The sequence below is a fragment of the Calliopsis andreniformis genome, chromosome 3 (assembly GCF_051401765.1).
Source record: "Calliopsis andreniformis isolate RMS-2024a chromosome 3, iyCalAndr_principal, whole genome shotgun sequence".
Taxonomy (NCBI): Eukaryota; Metazoa; Arthropoda; class Insecta; order Hymenoptera; family Andrenidae; genus Calliopsis; species Calliopsis andreniformis.
The window spans coordinates 11,849,494-11,869,223 of NC_135064.1; the positions used below are offsets into that span (position 1 = coordinate 11,849,494).

Consider the following 19,730-nt stretch of genomic DNA (forward strand, 5'->3'; position numbering starts at 1 on the left):
TAACAAACAGGGCTTTAAGCCTGACGATATCAAAGGGGGAGAGATAGAACAAGGTGTCGGAACTTTCCTATCTCCCGTCAAACAATGGACAGGAAGAAAAAGAGGACGCACAATGTTAGGAGTGCTATCATCAGAGCCACTTCGAGTCATTATCGAGGTTCTTTCAGCCGCAGCTCGTTTAAGCATCCTCTCAGCGACCAGTAGGCGTGCAAGAAGCATCGATTTCACTGCGGATTCGAAAAAGCGACACGATACCATGTGTACACGTTCAGAGACGACCTTGACCTTGCCTTTATGCCGGATATTCCAGCTTTATTCCAGGATAAATGGCGTGAGCTTTATGCGCAATCATTTCGTGTTGGCTAGACATTACAGTTTAAGGCACGAGTACCAATGAAGTATCGTGAAGTCTTTCAAATGGCGCGAACAGCTAATAGGTATGTATTAGGTTGGTGCACATGAAATGTCGTATTCTTAACCTTTTCTGCACCAGCTTCGTGCACTGTGCACAGTTCAGGAGTTGGCACCCGAAAGGAATGGCGACTTGGGAGCCAACTTATTCGAACACGATTAAATTGGTAAGTCGAAGAACAGTATAAGTCCAAAATTAGATTTTCAAATAATCTGAAAATTATGTCTGGATCCCAGTGCCAAAGTTTTAAGTCACAGAGACAAAAAGTAGACTTAATACGATCTGGCTCTGGGGTCCAGATGTGTAAAATGTATAGAACTATAGGTTGAGAGCAAATATCTCAGAATGTGGTTTGTGAACTTGTACTGTTCTTCAACTCACTGATTTAATTGTAAAGATAGTGCACATACATTTTCGTTATTGGTAAAATCGATTATATCTATTAATCGATGCCTGTAGTAACGCCTGACAAAGGTGGAGACAGGCAATGCGAACGATGAGTCCCTCATGAGTACACAAGTACACAAAGCTGTCAGGACAGAACTTTGCCTCAAGGGTATAACTGCATACCCTATCTATCGGGCATGACTATAATAATCTAACACTACAAAACAATAGATTCCATTTATCGTTGTTTCTTATTCATAACTTTTTGAGAGCAAACACTTATGAGTGGGCGTACTATATTTTTGTTAGAAAGTTGTTTTTGCTATAACAAATGAATATAAATCTTCAGAAAATAATAACTGAAAATCAATGGATGATTTATTATTCGAAATAAATTTGTGTATTTTCAGTTCTAAATTTTTGTATGACCACTCATTTGTATTAAATGTTGCTTTAGAGTTCATACCAGCGTCTTCAGATTTCGAGTATGTATTATCTGGAATTTATGTATTATCTACTTCTACTTTTAATTCATTAGTTTAAGATACTTAGAATAAGATTTGAAGTAAATAAATAATACCACCTATAATCTATAATTATGAGTAATAATGCACATATTACCTTACCAACTTTTAAAGTAGATAATTCGTATCTATTAATGTTCTGTTGAGAAGAAGTACTTCTTCTGTATAATATGTCTCATAACTGAAGTAGCATAAAATATTGCGGAATGGAAAATGTACATAGCAACAGTCGAAGGTCTATTATGGGACTAAGAACGTCGCGGTATCGCGTCACTAAAATGTTTGACCGCTAAGAAAAGAAGCCATTTCTATAGCACTTGGTCTCAAATATTGAGTTGAGCAAATCCTCTTTAATGGCACTTGATTCCAAACATTCAATTGAGAAAAGCTACTACAGGGGAACCACTATATCAGCTCTTGGTGTACATATAGGTACAGGGTTAATTGGTCCGTTCACAGGCCAAAGTGATTAACTTCACTTTTTGAATTTTTTGAAATTTTAGTGCCAAAGCACTTGATCCATGCTTAACTTTTTATATTTAAAATTAATATGTATATAATTTATTTTAAATATACAATTTATCTATTTTCTTTACCTCTCTATTTGAATTAAGTGATAACAAATGTTAAAATGCCTGTACACCATTTTTATATATGTACGTAGATTTTCGTGATGAGTTCTCTTAAATCTCAAGTTTAACCTTAGTTTACTTTTTAGTTTAATTTAATCTTCAGCTTCATTTGTCTCCAACTAATCATTTAACAAACTAGTCATTCGTCTTACTAATGTTAACAATAATTGTCAAATGATGAGCAATAAAAGTTCACTGAAACAATTTGTAATCATTTGGACCTAAATACTCTGACCAAAAAAAAGAACAACTAAAAAGGAACAAAATTTCTATAAACCCTAATAATTGTACACATCACTTTCTTGTATCTAAACAAAAATCGAGATTCCTCCGTATCGAAGTTGTAAGTGTCACCAACGTCACGTTCGCAGGTCAGGTAATTCAGGGACAAGTTACTGCAGTAGCCGAGAAGCAATCGAGGCTTGATAACGATTGCGGTATCGAGAACTCCCCTTGGCGATATTGCGTCGAGATTACGAGATCGAGCGGCGATGACGGAAACGCGACCCTGGCCTTGACTCTGCTACACCTTGCGCATCGGTACCGGAATGAAGGTGGCGTGGCCAGCAGTCGTAACACCGGCAGTCCCGCCAGTCGTCGGCGAGCAAGAAACAAAGCTCTTTTAGATCGATAACTCGCCGAGTTGAGAGTGAAAGGCGCGGGAGAGAAAGAGGGAGATAAACTGATGCAAACCGGAGACTGTTCGTAATCAGTTTCGCGCCACTTTCTACAATCACTGCCCACTGAGTCACAGTGAGTTAGAGTTGAGCAGTACAACTTCGAAAACCATATTTTGAGATATTTCATCCCAGCATGTAGCTCTATGCATTTTACATATAATTCTGAGATTATTTCTGTACCTAAAAGTCATCCTGACAAGTTCTTTCTTATTTTTCGAGAGAGCAAAAAAATGAATACGATCATCCATTTCTTAACACAGTACTTCAGTATATGAATTTGAAGCAGTTTATACTATTAATGGAAGAAATTAGTTCCTTGATTAAGTTAAGTATTAAATGCTGTAATAAGTCTGTGTTTGTATAAGTAGAATAAAATAGAGAGTTATGAGGGAGGAGTAGATAAAAGTGACAACCGGAAGTTATGTTAACGATTTACGATTTTAATCCATTACTAGTTACTCCAGCAGTCTCAATATTATTTAGTGTCCCAGAACTCCAGTAATGCGATACCAAAGTCATCAATGCATAAATGTCGACCACAGCTATTATTGTTACGCAATGGTGGTCTTTGATGCGTGAAATTTCAGCAATAATATTACCGCTCTCTGCATAGGTATTCTTAAAAGTTTGTAGCATTGTTTTGTATGATTACATAGCTTCCTTTGTCAGAATCCCTTCTCCCGTGACGAGATACGGGAATTAAAAACTTCTGCTATAATTTATAGTAGAGGCCAATAAAATTACGCCATTTCTTAAGGATGCTGTTTGTTGTACACGTAGACTCGCTGTAAACGTGAAAACTACGCCATGTTATACATTAGACTTTTATATCAGAGAGATAAATCAAGCCTTTATTGTTTAGGAAGAGACGATTATTGCTCGTGTGAGAGTTTAACGAGATATATTGTCACTTTAGTACACTTTGTATGGCTACTAGTGTACATTTCTCTCACGACTAATGTTTAACCGCTTGCCTTATAACAGCAAGTCACACTCGTAATACGAATTATGTTTCAAATATTGGAGCAGGAGTTATACAGGGTGTTCCTTTTGTCTTGTATATTCCAATATGTTCGTTATTTTTGCTAACATGACAAAATGCGCCAGGACAAATTTGTTTGATTGAAAGCTAAGAATATTATAACTACTGTAACTACTTTGAAGATCGAATGAAACTGTTAAAATTTTCAATTGATTATAAAACAGTATTTTTTTATTGTTATCTTTTCTGTCTCAGAAAAGCAGGTATAAAATAAAATGTATTAACTTAAACTTTTATTCCGTAAACTTTTGCTTAAACAAGGAATTTTTACTTTTTCGAAAGGAAAATAGAATTTCAGTTAAACAGGAACATTTGTTCTGCTTTAGTTAACTTTTTAATACCATAGATTTCTTAAATCGTATGACAGGTCTTGTGATTTGTTAATAACAACTGAATAATCCTGAAAATGATGATACATAGCTCTCAAGAGCTCTACTGTCCAAACTTCAATCTATGTCCCTTCTACTACAGCATGAAAACTCGTTGACGTCAAGTTGTGTCTATGTGTCCCACACAATTGAAATACAGTGTACAGGGGACAATAATGCGGTATAAGAAGTTTCACTAGTGACAATACCGCTTTGAAGCCACAAAAAAGGGAAGTAAGAAAATATTGAGTGACAAGTCTTCCTTTCTGCTTTGTCTGTCATGTCAAATATTATAAAATGTTCTTATGCTTTACCTTAGAATATACTACAATAATATAGGATTTCAGCTACAGTAAGAAAAGTGAAAGTATAATTTCAGGCGTTGAAAAAAGGAGAAGATTAATTATAACGAAACTGTACGTGAATTTTTTTCATTTAATTTAATCAGTTCTGTGATCAGTTATTTTTTATAAACTTGTCAACCAATAACGATCGAATAGACGATCAACAAAAGTTAATCGGTTAATGGTGTACTAATCCTTCAACAACGATGCATTTCTGCTTGCAAAAATGCTGTGTAAACGGAAATGAAAATTATGTCATGAGAGAGTTTATTTTCTAAATTAGAGGATTTACACAAAAGATTATTCTTTCAGGATAATCCTTCTTTGAAACCACTCAAACTATAATATGAAAGGCTTTTGTGTGATTAAAAATAAAGGAAATATTTATATAGCTTGCTTCAGCTTGAACATCCTGTTTATTTTACTAATTATTGACAAATTAATTGGAAAAATTTTTTAAGTAGAACTGTGAAATTGCAGCCAGCAATTTTTAAATTCTCAAAACTCAAATACGAGACTTTGTAAAATTTTTAAATTTAAAACTCTCGAAACGTTTTTGGGTTTCGAGGTTTCAACGTTTTGGGAAATTCATCCTTAGAAGTATTTAAAAATTGGTAAACCCCGCCTGAAAATAGGCAAATCACCTAACGTCATTGCCAACATGAGGGTCGTGGTAGAGATCGAGCGTGTTAAAAGGGAAGCCTATATACGTGGTGCAGCTTTTGGAAAACCACTATTTTTGGAGTATACGTACATGGAGTATATTTAATACTTATTGTTATTGTAACGAAATTCATCTATTCCTATTTCGGTTTTTATTACACAATTTCTCTAATTTTAATACAGAAATTTTTTAAATTCGAACGTGTGAATTTAATTATCCTACACAAACAAATTTGAGACTCACCATATCTGTTTTTTACTTTTCAAATGTCCTGTTCTAATAAAAATGTAATTTAGAACAATTATTACAATTACTTAATATAATTGAAGATTAGTTAACGTAATTTAATATACCAAAGAAAAGGACGAAGTATTAATTGTAAATTGTTTCGAAAGTCTCTAACTTACGCTCTGTTACCTAGGATAATCACATAAAACATAGAAGAGAAAGTAACGACAAAAGATAGTCACAGAATAATTTTAATAAAGAAAGAATGAAAGACATCAATTTTTTCATAAACGCTAGAGGAATCGTAATGGAGTGGTAGACGAGGTTTATAACAACTTTCTCTCGTAAACATGCTCACTGACCGATTACCGCATTCTAGCGTGTGAGTGTCATTCGCGTTAACAGGTGTCTGTCACATATATCGAGAGATAGTCGTGTTTCAGGTCGCGTGAAAATGTTGGAACTTCACTTGATGAACCAACAAAGGCAATTGTTAAAACACACACAGTTTTAATGAAGGATTTACGCGCGATCGGCGTCAGAGACTGTGTCGAGAGACTATCAGCTACTGCGCCCGATCGATGATGCTGCAAGGCTTGTGTAACGTTGTAGAAACGAAGATCCAATGTAACAGGAAACAATTTATACATACAACGTATGACCTCGTTGTCAAATGTCAACGTGAAACGCTCGAATGATTACATGGAAATGCAATTACATTGCTGTTGCATTATTATTCTTGTATCAGTCGAGTGAGTTAGTATTTATAGCTAACGACTGATGCCCAATCTTAAAACGCTAATATGGCCGTGGAGTCTGTCAGACTGCGATTAAAACAGATGAATATATCACACCCTCGCCAGAAGAGGGATGCAAATGAAAAATTTTTAATTTTCATTTAATTCATGAACTATTTTTTAACACACATCTGCTGTAATTTACTAACTTTTTAAACAGGAACTTTTCTTTTTCTTTAACTGAAGTTTAATGTCGTATCTACTGTCTATAATGATTATCCGCGGTGAGAAGAAAATAAAGAAGGAAAAGAATAAGGTAAAAAGGGGAACTGTATTACAATTGAAGTTTAAATTAATGTGTCAAATTACTTCGTTTCTTGGAGGAAATTTACCATTTCAATTTATTACTACTGGTGATGAAGATATCATTGAAATTTGATTTTATTCCAAATATTTCAAAATATGGTTTTAGACTATTTTTCACATCACCGAGTTTCACTCAATTCATCTCTATAAAAAAACCTGAACAAGATCAAACGATACTACATATACATAGTTCCTAACACAAAATGTTCTCAAGACTTTCTGAAGCGAGAAATTATTTCCAAAAATACATATAAATACACTATAATCAGTTTCATCGAAATCGGTTATTGGTTCACGGTGTATTCTCCTTGTTAGAAGTCACAGAGTCCAAAACTGAAATTGTTACGCTTGCCCCTGGTCTCTCCTACCATTTAAACCAAACGCTAGGCCGTACCGTGTCACGGCAGTGAAAGCGATAAAAAGTAGGTAGTATCAGCTGTTACGCAGTAGGTTGCGCACGATGACGTCGCGCTCTGTGTAACCGGTGCACACCTGATCCGCCTGATTGCCAAACGGCCTGTAATTCGGGCGGAAGCGTGCGCGCCTAGCCATCCGTGCGATGCTCGTGGTAAAAGAGAAAAAGGAATCGCGTCGCGATCGTGCAGCTTTACGAGGCGAGGCGGCTATATCAGAGCGGGAAGGTCGCTGCATAAAACGGCGTGTACCAGCTGCGACCTTGACACTAACCTAGCGCAACGGCCGACACTTAGACGGGGTTACGGGCGGAAATACTACTCGAGGATCGCTTCCTTCGCGCCGATAATCCCGACTCGGCCATCCTGAATCTCTCCCTCGGGAGCCATGCGAGGAACTCGCGCCATTCCTCGTCCAAGTTTTTCGTCAGAGGCACGGAGGATCCTCTGCGAGGACGCCCTCGTGTACTTTCAGAAAAGGTGTCACTGTTCTTGTAGGACGACTTCGTCCAATGGAATCTTCTTACCTCACCTCGATAAAATTTCTTTCGAATGAAGGATCATTTGCAAACGTGTTCCCGTCGCGTTCCAAGTTTAGAATAGAAAGTTAGAACGCGAGGCATCTCCAAGGCCTCTGCCTCCGAGGCGATGATTTAGCGGCAATAAGCGCGAGCAGGTGTCGGCTTTTGTTCGTATTAAATTCCTCTTCGGGTCTCTTTATCGCGACGTGCATTTTTAAAGACTGCAAGCTCGCGATATTGAGGGACTTTTCTTATTGGCGCGTGAACAAAAGGGGTTCTTTGGGATGTTTTTGCATGGAGGGTATAAAGGTGAATAATTTAATATTCTGATATGAGTTGGTGCGGTGGATAAGTAACTCTCGTGTAACAGAATAATTATGTTTCTAGAAATTGTTGTGTTTTGAGAATTTTTGTTCTAGGAAAATAGAAACTTTAGAGTGGAACCTCGAATAAGTAGATAACAGTTAACTAGGGTCTCGATTACTCAGGGCCTCTTGTTTGTTAACAACAGACGCTATACATACATAGGTATTTTCCTTACTCCCTACTTCTAAGGAAAGTTTATTCATGGTGAAAAGATGGTGAGATAAAACCTATAAAAGTAATATTAAAAAAATAAATAAAATTTTAGAACTGAATTTTCTGAAGATATGTAATAAGTATTCTATAACAAAAAACTTCTAAAATAGTGATCATTTAAGAATAGAATACTGCAATTTCAAGGGAAATATAAATAATTTTTGTTACTTACAAAAAAAGTAGTTTATATTTCATATATTTAGATAATTTATTTCAATTTTAATACCAAATCGAGTTGTACTTTTATTAAAGACTTTATTTAAAATTCTCATATTAGTTTATAGTTCACAGTTCGCTAAAAGTGTCCTGGTGTACTTCTATGTTTAAAAAAGAAATACCAATTTTGTATAATAATTAAATATGTCCAATAAAAATAGATAAATAACGCGCCATTAGTAACAATACTCAAACATATTTTGTCAGTACTTCAATAATAATCTGATGGAAATATCGTCCGATATCATCGTTAAAATTGCCCTGACCTACATACGGGTCACAGGACCGAGGATGTGTTCATTCTCGTAACCCGTAACCCACACTTTAGTATCTCATATAAGCCGACTGTAATCACTTCACGAACAGAGAAAATATTCAAATGTAGTACCTAATATATCGTAGAAAATTTAAAATTGCTCGCTCTTATATTATGTTCTTTGTGAAAAATTCTTAAAAAACAGCTCTTTTCCTCCCACACCAATGAGAAAACCTCTTTAACTCTAAAATAATCTTTAGGTCTTTTTTAAATCATCGCATTTTCTCTTCCATAAGAACTTGTACTTTTTCAGCAAACTACGAATTCTTATGCAATTTCGTATTTTCATAAAAACAGTTAAAGAAATGGAACCTAAATAAAAATTTACTTCATTTATCGAATATTATAATTTGCACTCTATTTTTCATATTTTCTATACTTTTGTATATTAATATTCTATATATGTATTTCGTAACTTTTTACACATTTCTTTATTTATTCATACAAAAATTTGTAAAAGCTGATTTTAGCTATTATGAAATCAGTAATTTCACCGCCAAAAAGCCGTATTCATTGAAATGGCTGTAATTTTTAACAAATTTCAAATTTCCATAAATGCATAAAAATCCGCAGTCTATTAATGATAGCATGCATTCTGCGATCCACGTTCCTTCGTAACGGCATTCCGAAATCCAAGGTCCGCGTTTAAACACAGTTTAGAGCTATAATCCTTTCGAGAACCCGAGCATTCTCAATATCGATTGTCAGACTTGTCGCTGGTGCAGATGATTTCGAGGTGAAATGAAAATCGTGCATAAGCTTTTGGAGAAAATTATTCACACGTGTTAAAGTCGATTTATGCTATATTATCCGAACGAACACAGAGTGATTTTATTCCCACGAATGCATTGTTATAACTAATAACATTTGAAGATTCCAGGGAAGAGCTTTATAAGACCATTTTTCCAACTTTCTGTTTTTTGGTGTCATTTGGTAGCTAAAATGGAGTATTTTAATTATCCGAAGCAAAGAGAGAGAATTCTTGATAGACTAGAAAAATTTGTTGATTAAGGAGAAGTTTAAAGATTTACAAGATTTAAGAGTGTTTTGCAGCCCAGCAGCTAAAGACTTTCTTTAGAAACTTCAATAGAAATGCTAATAATACTAAAATTTATTATTATTTTTGCAGTATTAATATTACTATTTTATTTTAACTGCTTAACATCTTCTATCTAGTAATTTTATTTTTCTGTATAAGTTGTAAATTAAAAATTCCCGTATAAACCAAAAATCAAATATTAAAATAGTTTTATAAACATGAGGTTGATTTAGAACCCTCCGAAATTTAAAATCGGTCTCTCATAAAATTACGAAAATGTGACTTATCAAGTTCTTCCCCTAGGGTCTTCATATGAAAGGCTTCTCGGTTTGGTGGGATTTTCTATACGCGTCTGACACTGCGGCCAGTCGATGCGTCCAACGCACACCTCATAGAAAGAATCAAAAAACAAATGCAGAATATTACATGTACACATTGAAAAACGTGTGCGTTTCGACGCTGCGCCTGACCACAGACACGTCTGACGTAGCCGAATATAAACCAAACCATTTCATTCCTGAGCGAATAATATAAATATGCCTGTAATCATGAAAGTGGTTCAAGTCAAAAATTTTAAAAAATTGAATTTATTACTTATTTGATATTGCATTGGTTTACATTACAAAATAAGTGAGAAATTAAACTTTTTTAAATTCTTGACTTGGACCAGTTTCGTAATTACCAGCACAAATATAAATCGACCTCAACGAGGCAAGTTAGGTTTCCAGGAGACACATCACTCATGATGAACTGATCACAAAGTGATTAAGGAGGGTGGGAAAGTTTGGACCGAGGCGGCATAAAGGCACCGAATTTTGGGAACTATTTTTCTCAGAACAAAAGTGCACGCACCTTCAAGGATTCAGGCAAATAGCCGGAAAGGAAGTCCAAGAGCTGAGACAATTCATCCTCGGCGAGCAGACGAAAGTTCCGGCCTTGTTCCATCGCTTCGGGGCACTCCATGCTGAAACTAATTACCGAGAGATCATTCTGTGAGCGATGCGAACATTTCAACTCAGGCTCAATCTTCGCCGCCCATAAAACACGTGACTCTATGTGCCTGCCCATTATGTGCCCCTTCGATGGTACTCTTGCCTTTTCACCCTTCGATTTTTTAAAAACGCTCTGTTAATCACGTATCCCGATGCTGATGCTTTTTTAAAGGATTGTAATTTTATATTGAAAGTTTCTGTGCAGGCTATTATGCAGTGTATGGGATTCTGTAGATATTTCAGGAGTGGATACAGAACGCAAAGATAGCAAATACAATTCACCTAAAGGCTCATCAGGCTACTTGAATTCAAGCGCCTTGAATGTAAGTGATTTAAGGCAACTTGAATAATGTGAGCGTGTTATTTTACTTCACTTGAAATATGCTTTCGAGCTTCCAGTGAAGTTGAGGTCCTTTCACCTTTTCCTTGCCTTGAAGTACTCATTAATTATGTACCTCAGAGCCAGACTAACCCAAGTCCATTTTTTTTCAAAATTAAATTTTTTATAAGATCTTATTTCTTTCTCTTCGTTTCATTAGAATAATAGGAACTTAGTTAAGTTACGTTATAAGTGAAGGAAATTTAATATTAGAAAGAAAATTTAATAATATAAACTACTTCAAATACTATATTAGGAAATGGGTAATCGTATTTGTTTTTCAGCTCTCCTGAAAAATAATAAAAAAAGACTTGAGTCGCGTTAGCTCTCAGATACAGAATTGATGTGTACTACCATACTTGAATTCTAGTAACTTGGCTAAACTGAACGAGCCTTAAATGTACGTCCAAAATGACTGTTTTCAAGTTACTTATTGTGCGTAGCAGTTCTACTTAATTTTAACTTCTTTTATTTTTTTTATTATTTTTATGTCTTGAATTCATCACTGCAGTATTTTCCACAGTCTATGAAACAACCTACACTGGTAGCTAAAACTGCAGAATCACCTATCAGTTTCGATTGAAATAATAATTTATAACAAAGTTACTCTTCTCTCAGAGCTGAAAAACTAAGTTCTGAAATGAAACATTAGTGTCTCTTAATTAATAACTCTCAGCCTAATTAGTAGCTCTTCCAACGAGTACAATCTCTTGCTATACCCTCTAGTTGAAATTATTGCGTACCAGCGTCGCTGCCAAGGATAGTAACATTATCAATAGAGGTTTAAGCGCTTTCTACCTTCTTTGGAATTCATCGGAATATTTGGAAAAGAGTTAAACTGGTCGAATTAAAAAAATGTATACATACCATACGAAATTAGTTAGTTTAAATTATTATCTCGTTTCAGAGATATTGATTCGTGATTACAGTTATATCTCTTTTGAGATATGAAATATAAATTATATGTTATACTTATAAATTATAAGTTATAATTAGCTACTAGTTTAAGGGGAGGAGACCGCAGATGGCTTAGTGTTAGGATACTTACACAGAAGACTTCTTCCTCCATACCACACGTTTATCGTCTTCTGAAGTATTGACGGGGGAAATGTCAGTACTAATCCTCATCGATTTTAATGAAATTTGGTAGGATTATTGATCCACATGTACAAGATTCGTAACAGGAATTATAGCAACTGCAACTGTGGCATAGTGGCAAGGGTGAAAATGTTTTTTAGGAAATATGTATGTACATATATCTTAGGGTGTAAGAAAAATATTAATTACTATACGAATATAGTATTACATTTTTTCTAGGAGTATTATAAAGTACTATAATGACTACAGGAATTTTCACAGTTGTTTTGTTATTCGAGTATACCTGCCTACCCGATTTTTCTAAACTTTACATTTATTTTGTTCATACCTGGCTGATCATCTACAGTTGTAATTCCGGTTAGGATTGTTGTATATGTGGATCTATGATCCTGCCAAATTTCATTAAAATCAGCGAGGATCAGTACCGTGCAGAGCTGGTAAAGTTGCATCTGAGGTACATGCTGGCATAGAAGTATTTTTCCGTATATAGGAGGTACGTCGATTCAATTAGTAGTTACGACCACTTTGGCCAATAATATTCTAGGTCCCGAAAATGCATGTGATATCAGGCGGTTCTATCTACAGTAATCATATAGATCTGCATTTTTCCTGATGCAACCTTACCAGCTCTGTACAGTACTGTTATTTCCCTCGTGGCAAAACTATATATTAAACGAGCTGAAGTTCAAAACACTAAAAACAAAAAACGAGCGTTGCGACAGTTTTTAAAAGATCGAATGGAATTTGGTCAAACGAAGGTGCCAAATGAACTGTCGTAATTGATGCTTACCTCTGCGAATCGCGTGTTTTGTAGTTGTGAGGTTAATAATATCTATATAATTTTGATTATTCGGGAAATGATGCTTTTGATGTGACTCGAGTAACGCACCATCGCAAGCACAGCTCAGTCTCTCTTGTCTTCCTGTCTATACTATCTATTCTATCTGACATGAAATATGTATTAGGTCGGTTGTCAAAATATTTGACAACTGCTGGTGAATGACCTGCTGACTCTGACAAAATACCAAATTACGGAGTCACTCGAATTCAGAACAACGCTAGTAATGAAATGTTGCAAATCATGTCGAAATTTACCACAACATAACAAAATTAATGGAAATTATAACTGATTGCATTTAGAGTATACAACACTGGCTGTATTTAATATTAGGATAATTGACATCCTTTTTAGCATATTAGTTGAAACATTCTATATTTCATTATGATTTACAAAATTACTAAAGTTATGCATTTAATGCAAAAATCCTGATTTCTCTTAATTCACGAACTATCAGACGCCAGTGCATTACGAATCGTTCGAAGGGAAGAATAACACGTTGAATGCCGCGTGGGGCGTCAGTAACCCAAGATATCTGGAACTTTCATCAAATATGTAAACATACCATGCAATCTGAATTTAAAATACGATGAAAGACTAGAAAGTTGAAACTGCAAAGAATTTAACACAATCATCAGTTTTTTGTCTAAATGCAATTAGGGTAAGGGTACCAATTACTGTGTGCTGACCGATTGCTATTTGACCCTCCGAAAGGGGGCCACAGTAATCAGTCAGCATTGTGTCCCTACACAATGATTGACACTCTTACCCTATTTCAATCTGTAAATAATTCCCGGGATTTTATCGAGAAGCTAAAATGCCACGGCACTCAACGTATCAAAAATTCAGATCAGAATTACAGAAGGACACAGAGCACAAAATCACTTAGGCTGCCACAAGAACTGCTTCTCATCTATCATCAACTCCATTAAGAGTCCTCAAAACAACACTCGCTTTCATTACTCCGTAGAGTCTTTTAGAAAGGCTTTTGAAACAGTCGATCTCCGGCGAAGCATTGGCAGAAGCGAAAGTGGAGGAAATTGGCTTGTCATTAGCAATCATTAGAGGTAGGCGCACCACCAGACAGGTAGGTATACGCGTAACATTTTTACGAGACTCGGTAGTTACATAATTGTAGGCACTTTTGAACTTCAGAGCGTTCCTCTCGTTACTCGACAACTGCCAGTACCTGCACCCTCAAGGTCTGACTTTGACTTATCGCATAAAGTAGAATGCGTCCATGCCCGGTCAGACTCGTATCCATCATCGTTCGCGTTAATAGCTTCGACCTTCGACGCTGGGAAAGAGTGAACCCGCTTGTTAGAAAGTGATGAATGAATATTAATTCAACAGACGTGCAGGAAACATTCCCTGTGAGTGAAAGAAAATCGCGAGACTGATCAGGAAGATATGGACATTCATGATCAGAGTTTAACGGAAGTTGATCACTCAGAAACATGAATGTAAAATGTAACATTCGTTATAACCTTATCTGGAACTATTTAGAGCAAACTTACTCTCTTCTTCGATGAGACTAACAGGAAATATCAGTACGAAGTTGACCTCAAAGATATGTTTTCCGTTATAAGCTTGAAAATATTCTTATTTGTCGTTTGAATTATTTTGAACTAACTCATACACATTTTTGACAAAGAAGAAACAAGATAACGACAGAAAGATGATCTGAAGACCGTGGTACTCGTTACAAGCCCGTTGCGCTACTTATTGTTGCTTCGATAATTTAGATCCAACTCTTATACATTTTTGTCGACATAAAAACAAGCTATTAGTACAAAAGTGGCCTTAAAAATATGTTCCTCGTTATAAGATCGTTGCTATACTTATTGAAGTGTGAATTATTTAAAGACGTCTCACATATTTTTTTCAATATAAAAACAAACTATCGCTACAAAGTTGATTTCAAGAACCTATTTCTCGTTATAAGCCTATGTAGTGAGATTTGTAGTAGTAAGATAATAGTAGGTACTTGAAGATTTAGAATATTCGATACTTAAAACACCTTAGCACTTCGATCTTTACTGTACCCAAAATCTGCAGACTCCAAAATTTGAAAATCCTTACATTTGGGCATGAAAATAGAAACGTACAAGTTCCTAATTTCAGTAATATAGTAACTTTTAATTTAAGGCCTCGAAACATAGAGCTGAACTGAGGTAATGAAATAAAGAAACCCTGTTGATTCTTTAATACGGATGACCCAGGCAATCTACCAGACCATCAACGTTCGTCTAAGGTTTCTAATTTCCTTCCTTTTGATGCACAAACAGACTGACAAAACAGAAGCGCGTTACCGAATGTCGACCACTGTTTGTGTATATCACAGGCTTAGGCTACCGAAGTATCATCAACAGAAGCGTCAAATCAATCGAAAGTTAACATACAAACGGCTTTGGGACTGCGACCAGGCTCGCTGACGTAAATCCAGACGTGGCGCGATTCACAGCATCCCTGGATGCATGGTTAAGAGACAGCCGACAAGCTGAAGCAGAGCCAGTGAACTCGTAAAGGCTACCGCAGGAAAACGCACCGGTAAACGTCACAATAGGAAGCTCTAAATAATTCAGACGAGAGACGCCTAATAAACAAGCCCCTCGAGAGATGTGCAGCCGTGAAAGATCGTTTCTAGACGGTTCGTTTCAGTCTCGCGGATCATCCCTAACGGGTGCAACAGAGAACACACATTACGCTAGATCGATTTACCTGATCGTTCCTTGGGCCAGCTGAGCCAGAAGTAGTCGTCTTCGAACAACGAACACTCGATTATCGGGAGAAACGAGAATACCACGGCGCGAGATCAGCCGAGGGTGAGAATGGCCGCGGGCTGTCGTCAAGGGGTAGTTCAAACGGAGGCACCCGCCCTCGCCGCCCCCTGAACCCGCACTGCCGCCCCTGGGCCACCGTTACCCTTCGTGCACCGAACATCGCTACGGTGGCCATTGCGCAGGCGTCATGTCAGCTCAGTAGCGTACCAATAACGCTGGGTGCCCGTTCCACGTGGTGCATCAGCACGATTCAAATGCAGGGTCTACTGAACACGTATGACGAAAGCATCTTACGCTTCCTGAAAAATAACGACACTAATTGATATCTGACAATAAGTAGTCGGTTAATATTATTCTTATAGATTTGTTTTTATTATCGAATGCTCTTGTGGCCAAAATTTGGGCTTCTAAAGTTTGGTAAGGGGAACATCAAGATCGATATTTTCGTAGAGATAACACTGAACATCGACACATTTATCAGCCCCTTTCTCTTTATTGCGACAAGCACGCAATTTCTGCCCAAGTGTATAACTTTCAGACATCGTTCCTTCGACCCTCTGTTTTTTTCATCTTAACGACACGGTGTTCCGTTAATTACTGGCGCAATGCGCTTAACATTTGAACAGTGATCGTGCAGTTAATACATAAAAATGGTTGCGATAATGAGGCATTCTGGCGTGTGGAAATAATCATTCTTTTATTGGAAAAATATATAAACGTACGAGCATTGGAACATATATGAAATATATTTATTTTGGAAAATATGTATGTACTATACTGCGACTGATCCTTTTGTACGGCACTGCGCTTAGCGTCGCGACGCAGGAAAACACAGCCTCTACCCGCCGTCTCTTCATTTTCATGGATCGATCCGGCTGAATGAGAAGAAGCGTGACCGACAGTCTCGGTGTTGAAGTTACCTATGCGTGTAACAAACATCGCGTATAGTCGGTGGGGACTGTATGGGGATTATATCAAAGTCGTAAATTAAGTGATTCGTGGGGAGAGGTGCAAGTGGACGAAACAGGCCAAAATTAAAGAGAAATTTGACTAAGCGAGCAAGAGTGCCTTTTCTCTCTTTTTTACGGGTCTGATGTTTCGTAGCCACCAACTGTACTGAGACAATTGTTATGCCACCAATAGAATTCGTATTATTAATGTTCGTAAGGCAACATTAGTCCAAAACCTGTTTTGCGTTTCAAATCTTCACGAAAATTCGCCTGGCACTTTATGACTTGCATAATTAGCACATACTTCGACATGTGACAACGGAAGTCAAACCAAAATGTGTGCTATCTGTTTGATCGAATCCTATACGTGACCGATAGTTCTGAGAGAAACCAAATAGAAATGTTAAAAAACCAATAGGAACTGTTTGAGCTGAGATGAATAACGTGCAGAAAAGTAACAAAATTTGAAAGGAAATATGTCGTGAAAAAAGGTTATCGAAGTGTATTTAATATACGTATGCTTTGACCAAAAAATTGTGTAACATTTTCGTTAGCTAAAGCAAAAGAAAACTCGGTTAAATGATATTCTAATAGAAAAGGCTCACGATCATTACTTGATATGTGGACGAGCTGGTTTGGCACAGGTATGTTTTAGCAATCGATATATTTTGATTTTAGTATAGGTACATTGTGATTCCATGTAGACTGTTTGAATTATCCCTCGCCACGCAGTTTAACCCTGTTTAACCCCCTCCTTTCAGCGTTCACGCATGCGTCTTGTACTGACTATGTCATCAAACGTAAACATAACCTCCACTTTGTACACCAGTTTTATCAGATAAAAGAAAGAAGATAACGAAGTTAGACTCGACTATCTAGTTGAATCGTTATCAGTAATCTTTCATGATTAAAGATCTTGTACTACGGGTTGATGACATAAAAGTTAATAGGACCACATTGCCTATGTCTTGCGATGTTCAACCATTAGCTTGGAACATTTCACCAACTGGAAATAGTATGTACAACGGTACATTCAAATAATTTAGCCAGTTGCCAATTATAATCGTAATTCATTTAAATAAATTTTAAATCATGTATTATTTATACACTGTACATTATATCACTTTACATTACAAAATAGTTGAAATAAATTTGTACGATAAATATATTACTAGTAGCGAAAATTTGTTAGCAAAACGCGTAGAGAATGATGCAAAATGTTTATAATTAAGATCGCAACTATTGTCGATTATTACGTACAGTTTACGTGTTTCATTACTTTTCTTGAGAAACAAAAAATCACGTACGAGTATTTAACAATGAAGGAACAATTGAGAATAACGATTAATGGGCATAGTTTGTTTGGGTAAGGCATATACTCGTATAGAATTATAAGAATAAAATTAAAGATAATTTTGTCGTTAGAATTTTAATTTTTAGTTTCTGTTCATGTAGAATTACAAATTCGAAATTTGCAATAGTAAAGATTCGTTAATTTCATATTTAATTAATTGAAAATATGTAACATTTAATTGAAAAATATGTAACACAAGTATTTTGTCAATTTTGTAGATTATATTCACAAAGTGAGTATGTCAAGGAGGAAACTTGGCGCCAGACAATTCGACAACGTGGATTATACACAGCTTACAGAAACTGACAGTGGGTTTGTTGATTCTCAGGTCAGATATCATCAATTTATATTTCAAGCAAATTTAAATTGCTCTCTTTTCACTTTATTATAATGAGAATTGTACTTTTATTAAAGTAGAAAAAATGTTTAAAGTAAACTGAAATAGAGTATTAAAATAGTCAGTGATTAAATATAATAATCTTTCAACAGTTTGTGAGTCCACCTGTAAAAATACCATGGAAAGCCATTACATTAGCAGCTCTTCTTTTTGTGGGAGGTACTATCATGCTCATTATGGGTAGCTTGATAGTGAGTGGACACATTGATTCAAAGGTAGGCCTTATAGAAAGAATTCTTTAACGCTTGGACATTGGACCTTATACCAGCCACCAAAAAGAAATCAAACTGAACCTAAACACACAATGTAGGTTTTCTTATACTTTTGTTAACTAGTTTTTTCAAAACACATTTTTAAATCATACATAGCAGCAGTGAACATAAATTTACAGGTCCCATGGTTGCAGTTTGTACATCTGATAGTTGGATATACAGTATGTACTAAATGTAGAACTCGTTATGGAACAAAATTGTCTATGTAAACTTTTTCGCTGATTGTAATACAGAATAGTGTCTGTGAAATTCTTTTTATCAAAGCATACACTATCCCTACCATACTGAAGTATATTACATACTTCATATTAAGTACATTATTATTTATTTTAGAATGTTAAAAATTAAATGCAAAATTGTTGATTATTACTACAGCATCGAGTCAAAATAACTCAGGTCCTGTGTCTGAGGGTTAAAGCAAAGAATACATATTTTTTGGAATAAAGAATAATTTTATTTTTACTTTTACAGTATTCAGACCGTATGTGGCCAGTGATAATTCTAGGAATTCTAATGTTTATACCAGGTGCTTACCATATGAGGGTAGCTATTTTAGCATATCAAAAAGTGCCAGGATATTCCTTTGACGATATACCAGAGTTTGATTAATCACACGAGACCTTTTTTATTAAAAGTAGTTAGAAATTTTAACTTTTTGTTAGCTGACTTAAATTATATTACACTATTTCAAACAAACTGTGAGTATTATTAGCAGTAAATTATTTGTATATACATATTTCTATAATTATGTTTAATTTTTCAAACGTTTACAGTGTGATGATTCACAAAAAGTAATAGAATTTTCACTATTGTTGATTTTACACAATTTTATACTTTATTCTTGCATATAATGCTTGTAATTACATAATTATGTAAGAATAAGAATACCCATTGCATTTTATTTATAAAAACAAAGGAAGAGAAAAAGATGTTTAATTTTAAATATCAATGTATTTAAAATGAACCAAAATTACATTGTATTGTACTTCAGTTAACATATTTCACATTACTTCACTGTGTGGACACTTATTTGTAGATATTATTACAAATAACTGTAAAAGTTTATAACTCTAAAAATTCATTTTGGTATGTAACATGTTTTTTCTGTTGCATAATTTTTAACACAAATATTTGAAATACATTTTATAATCAACAAAAAATTCTGTATAAAAGAAACATAAGTGCATTCGTCATAAAAT

The 19,730-nt window shown here is 35.5% G+C and overlaps 2 protein-coding genes across 6 annotated transcripts in view; one reads left to right on the plus strand and one right to left on the minus strand.

The window, feature by feature from the left end:
- Nucleotides 1–15,630, minus strand: part of LOC143177565 (uncharacterized) — a 29,744-nt gene extending 14,114 nt beyond the window's left edge. The window contains exons 1-2 of one of the 2 annotated variants that reach the window (XM_076375565.1): nucleotides 15,497–15,627; nucleotides 10,321–10,438 (exon numbers count right to left, since the gene is read on the minus strand). In XM_076375565.1, the coding sequence (XP_076231680.1) occupies nucleotides 10,321–10,431 (111 nt within the window). In that variant the 5' untranslated portion in view covers nucleotides 10,432–10,438; nucleotides 15,497–15,627. Of the gene's footprint in view, nucleotides 1–10,320; nucleotides 10,439–15,496 lie in introns of both variants that reach the window. The other variant, XM_076375566.1, reaches the window with a different exon arrangement.
- The window catches only part of LOC143177566 (transmembrane protein 230), a 30,828-nt gene extending 11,420 nt beyond the window's left edge, over nucleotides 1–19,408 (plus strand). Inside the window, exons 1-4 of one of the 4 annotated variants that reach the window (XM_076375569.1) lie at nucleotides 16,038–17,152; nucleotides 18,081–18,190; nucleotides 18,352–18,474; nucleotides 19,003–19,408. In XM_076375569.1, coding sequence (XP_076231684.1) covers nucleotides 17,128–17,152; nucleotides 18,081–18,190; nucleotides 18,352–18,474; nucleotides 19,003–19,140 — 396 coding nt within the window. In that variant the 5' untranslated portion in view covers nucleotides 16,038–17,127 and the 3' untranslated portion in view covers nucleotides 19,141–19,408. Of the gene's footprint in view, nucleotides 1–16,037; nucleotides 17,153–17,331; nucleotides 17,524–17,791; nucleotides 17,875–18,080; nucleotides 18,191–18,351; nucleotides 18,475–19,002 lie in introns of those variants that run through there. The other 3 variants (XM_076375567.1, XM_076375570.1, XM_076375571.1) reach the window with 3 other exon arrangements.
- Nucleotides 19,409–19,730: the final 322 nt, after the last annotated feature.